General features: G+C 34.9%; 1 protein-coding gene across 1 annotated transcript; it reads right to left on the bottom strand.

Annotated features, from left to right (window-relative positions):
• Positions 1–547: 547 nt before the first annotated feature.
• Positions 548–1,287, bottom strand: LOC122314288 (auxin-responsive protein SAUR50-like). The gene has a single exon (XM_043129785.1). It carries the CDS (start codon positions 1,151–1,153, stop codon positions 839–841), a length of 315 nt encoding a protein of 104 aa, XP_042985719.1. The 5' UTR covers positions 1,154–1,287; the 3' UTR covers positions 548–838.
• Positions 1,288–4,517: the final 3,230 nt, after the last annotated feature.

Below are 4,517 nucleotides of genomic sequence, written 5' to 3'. Positions count from 1 at the left end.
CAATAGGCATATCATGGCTAGCAACACTGAGCAAGTACCTTCGGAAATAGTACCTATGATCTTTCTCCTTCGCGATCACTCGATCGGTTCATTAGTTCTTGTGCCATCATCTCTACTGTCAGTCACTATCCCGTTCATCCCATGCATGCATATACGGTAGCAATATCATTTGTAATGATTCTTCAAACTGTTTAATGTCCATTTGTTTCTTTTTGTATTTTTGTTTTTCAAAAGCTACCAACTTTTCATGTATATTGGGGCACTCCGAAATCAAAACCTAATCTAGCCAAAATAGAAGAAAAAACCTCAATCTAATCATGATAGATAATAATTACCCCACATTCTTTGACAAGCTATTCTGTTTAGTGTTGTAGTGCTTTCCTTTCAAATCCACCTTTTATTATAAAGAATCTTACATACTCTCCATTTGATTTGATTCAAGATCTCGTTTTTGCCGAAGTTACAAAGCACTGAGGACATATTATCTATCATACAGCATCTAATTATAACAGTGTGTTCTAGTATCACACACACACACACACACAGATTTGAAGAGTTAAACAGGCAAATCACCCTTGCTTCCATTAAACATCAACTCATCTCACAGGGTGTAGCACCCACCTCTGTGAGGAAAATTTCAACCTTTATACATCTTCATACGTTAGAGTCATCGAATATAAAAATCCAGAATGGCTCCCTAACAAAAACTGAAGGCCAAAAAAAGAAGGATCATGAACGAGAAATGGAGAGAGATGTAAAAAAAAGAGAGGCAGAGTTTTCCTGCTTCATCTTAGCCATCTTCTCCAAGAAAACCCATCAAGTACTAGTTGATCTTCTTTCATCTAAGCATGGAAGTTAGAGAGCGGAAAACGACTTCTTCGCAGGGAATGGTAAGGCCCATATCTTGATCGAAGCCGAATTCTTCTTCAGCTTGGTGGAGGAGGCACTGGAACTCAGGGTGACTCAAGAATGAGATTGGGACTATATACCTGCTTCTATTTTCACCAACATAGACAGCAAAATGGCCCTTTGGGACGTCTAGGGGAAAGCTATCCTCGTCGTAGCCATGCTTCTTTCCCAAGCTCGAACATCTTTTGAGGATTTGCTTGATAACTGCGGTTTGAGGAAGTTTGTTTGATATTCTAATAGCCATTTCGAAAGTTTTGAGACAAATGGTTGTCTCGGACAAGAGAGATGGAAGCTAAGGTAGAGATATGAGCTAGATCGGTGAAGTGGAGGTGGTGGTGATAGGAGGGGTGGGGGGGTATTTATGATGAAGGTTGAGAGAGAGAGAGAGAGAGATCATGTGGAGTGTGGGGGCAAAGGACAGACCACGGGTGTTTTGGGGTATGTGTAGTATAGATTGCAAGGACAGGGTGGGAGCCAAGCCCATGGGTTTACTCTTTGTGTTGGTCCTCCTGCTGACAACATGGACCCCACCCCCCCTTCTCTCAAGTTGTTGTAAATTTATAGTTCTCGCGGTTCTTTTCCACAAATTGATATTTAGATTTTTAATTAATACTAAACCGAAACCGCACCGTTAGTTTTTTAGAACAAAAAATCTACGCAATCTTTTATTATTCACGCAACTTCTACGCACTATTATTTTTTTAATTTTTATTATTTTTTTTCTTTTATCAAATAATTAATATATAAATAATAAATAAAAAATTGAATTAATTTAAAAAAAATAAAATCAAAAAAATATTAAAAAATTAAAAAAAAATAGTGTGTAGAGGTTGAGAGGTTATATAACATTGCTCTAAGAATACATTACAAATCAACTTGAAATTCAAAAAAAAATCACAAATTAAAACAAACAAACAAATAAAAATAGTAGACCTTGAGTTGCAGAGACGTTGGGGATGATGGAGACTGAGAATAATAGAGCTGAGAGAAGCTTGGCAATGCGTGGGGTAGTGGCGATGTAGCGTTCTGCGGGGTTGGCGTTCCAATAGAATTTTGTTTGGTTCTCTTTGTCCTATCTAATCTCTTTTTATTTTTTGAATAAATTGAAATGTGATGGAGAGTTTTGCAGAGACAATCTATATCTGCAGGTGAAATAAATCAATTAATTTTAATTTTAGAGAAATGCCATTGTTCATCTTGAATTTCTTCATTTGTAATTGATGTTCAATCAGTTGATATATGGAGCTATACAACTGCATTAGACTATTAGTCACTGTGGTCACCACTCTTACCTGAAAGTATATCTTTCCTATATTTTAATGTTCTACTTAAAATAATTAGATTATAGTTCTCTCTCTGGTCTCTCTACCTGAAATTGCGTAAAATAATTTGTACTCTTCAGTACAGTCCCATTGATCCTGACTTTTTCCAATTGCATTGGCATTGGCTTCGTCAAAAATCAAGTCAAATGTATAAAATGATGAATATGTTTAAATCAAAACTGCATTGGATTCATCAAATAAGAAATGAAGAGTTTTGAGCTTCAGTAAATCTATAGTTTCCTTCAAATTTGAAGGATTACTATACACTCATCAACCAATTATTTTACTACATTTTAATTTCCAACTGTTGTACTTTATTTTTCTACTCTCATTTTTTTTCCCTGCAACCTTAGTTTCATTTCAGTTTTAGATTTATGGTTAGCCCCAAGTATAAAATTAAATTATTAATGTACTTATAGTTAGTTTAATTGCTAAAAATGAAAAAAAAAATTATTATTAAAAAAATAATATTATATTATTATTTTGATGAATTCAATAGCTAATCCAATGTAGGATTATGGATATGAAGGTTTTAAATTTATGAAAAATTTATAGTTTTTATTAAATTTTGAAGATAACTTTGATGGAACCAATGTAAATGCTCTTAACTTGTGATTTCACCAAATCGGTTATAATTAAAAAAGGGTTGAGTTGGGAGAAAGTTAAAATTAAATAAAATATTATTAAAATATTATTTTTTAATATTTATATATATTAAATAAACGTCTCTATAAAAGTTAAAAAAGGTCCGGCAAAACCATGTGTAGGTCACTGCAACATTTGCAGCTTTTGAATACCCTTCAACCCCCAAATGGTCACACTTCCTGAGGAAGTTGAAGCAAAGCCAAAAGTCTCCGAATTTTTTTTCTACTTGCATTGATTGCTATATTTTCATATTCTCAAGTTCAAGTGTTGCTTATTCACATGTTCTCCAGGATCCTAACTTCTTTCTCTTTTGGACCCAGGAGAACTGCACTGCCTTTTTGTGGAGTAAAGATGGCTATTTGATTCATACCCATTTAGGGGATCCCCACAACCAAATGGTTGTAGAGATTAAAAGGACTGTTACCATGACTTCTTGCCAGTCGTCAGGAACCTATTCTAGTGGCACATAATTCAACAAGTTTTTTTGTCACAACTTTAGGAGATGGAGAAAGCAAAGGTAAATTTATAACATAGAAAGGCAACGGTACGTTTGTTAAATTCCCTAAAAGAACATCTAATTTCCTATAATGGCAATGTTTGGAACAAGAAAGAAGCGTCTCCAGAACAAGGGGCTGCTTCTCATTTGGTCCAGCTGATGCCACCACCACTCTTATAGAGGAGTTGTAATCAGACATAAACCTACTCCAAATTTGCAGCACTAAAACCTTTCTACTTCCTACCTAATTGGCTCTATTAAGCAAAGTTCTCCCCTCCATGTTCTAAGGCTCAGAAAGAGATGATTTGTTATATACATTTAAGTGCCCTGATACAGCAATGCCAAGTTCCGTTTTTCCTATTTGTTTTTTCTTTTTGCCTCAAGCCCTCAAGAATCGTTTACAGTACACACTGTCCCTGCCATGCACGGAAGCCCTACAAACCCATCAGAAAATACGTCCTTAATCGGTACCTTAACTCGGCATTTTTCCAGAGGGACAAGTCTTAAGTCTGAAAAAATCTTTATCAGCTGAAAGACAAAAGTATTTTATTCTTTGAAAATACTTTAAACATAAATAGATTATATTAAAATAATCTCATAAATTGATATAACATGATGAAAATACTTTAACCCTAAATAGATTATATAAAAATAATTTCACAAACTGATGTAACATGATGTGATTCAGGAGATTAATTATAAAGTTATTTTTATTATAAAATAGATCAATAGATCACATAAAATCACGTCAGTTTATATAATTACTTTTATATAATTTCTTTACTGCCGTAACAATACTCTTTATTTCTTTATCGTTCACCTAGTAATTACATGTAAATGGGGGATTAGACTGGAGCTGGAGAACCTGAAAAGTACAATGAATAATTTTGTGTACGTTGCTGTCCTTGGGAGCAACTCGCCCATGTTCTGTGAATGAGATTGGTCCGGAGGAGAGAGGATAATAAACAGGAGAGGGACTAGAAAGGCCTACCAGTCTCACCTAAATCATGCAGTTCCTTGCAGAGCCAATAGACTAGACGATTTTCTTTAAGGTTGATGGTGACTCTACCTTTGGGTTTTACACATGACGGCCATGTTACTCTTGCCCCAAACAAAAGAGTTGCGAAAAGGACTGCGTGCGCCTA

This window comes from Carya illinoinensis, chromosome 6 (assembly GCF_018687715.1).
Source record: "Carya illinoinensis cultivar Pawnee chromosome 6, C.illinoinensisPawnee_v1, whole genome shotgun sequence".
NCBI classification, from domain to species: domain Eukaryota; kingdom Viridiplantae; phylum Streptophyta; class Magnoliopsida; order Fagales; family Juglandaceae; genus Carya; species Carya illinoinensis.
Note: the sequence above shows the minus strand (reverse complement) of the source record. Positions and strands in the feature narration are given on the sequence as shown.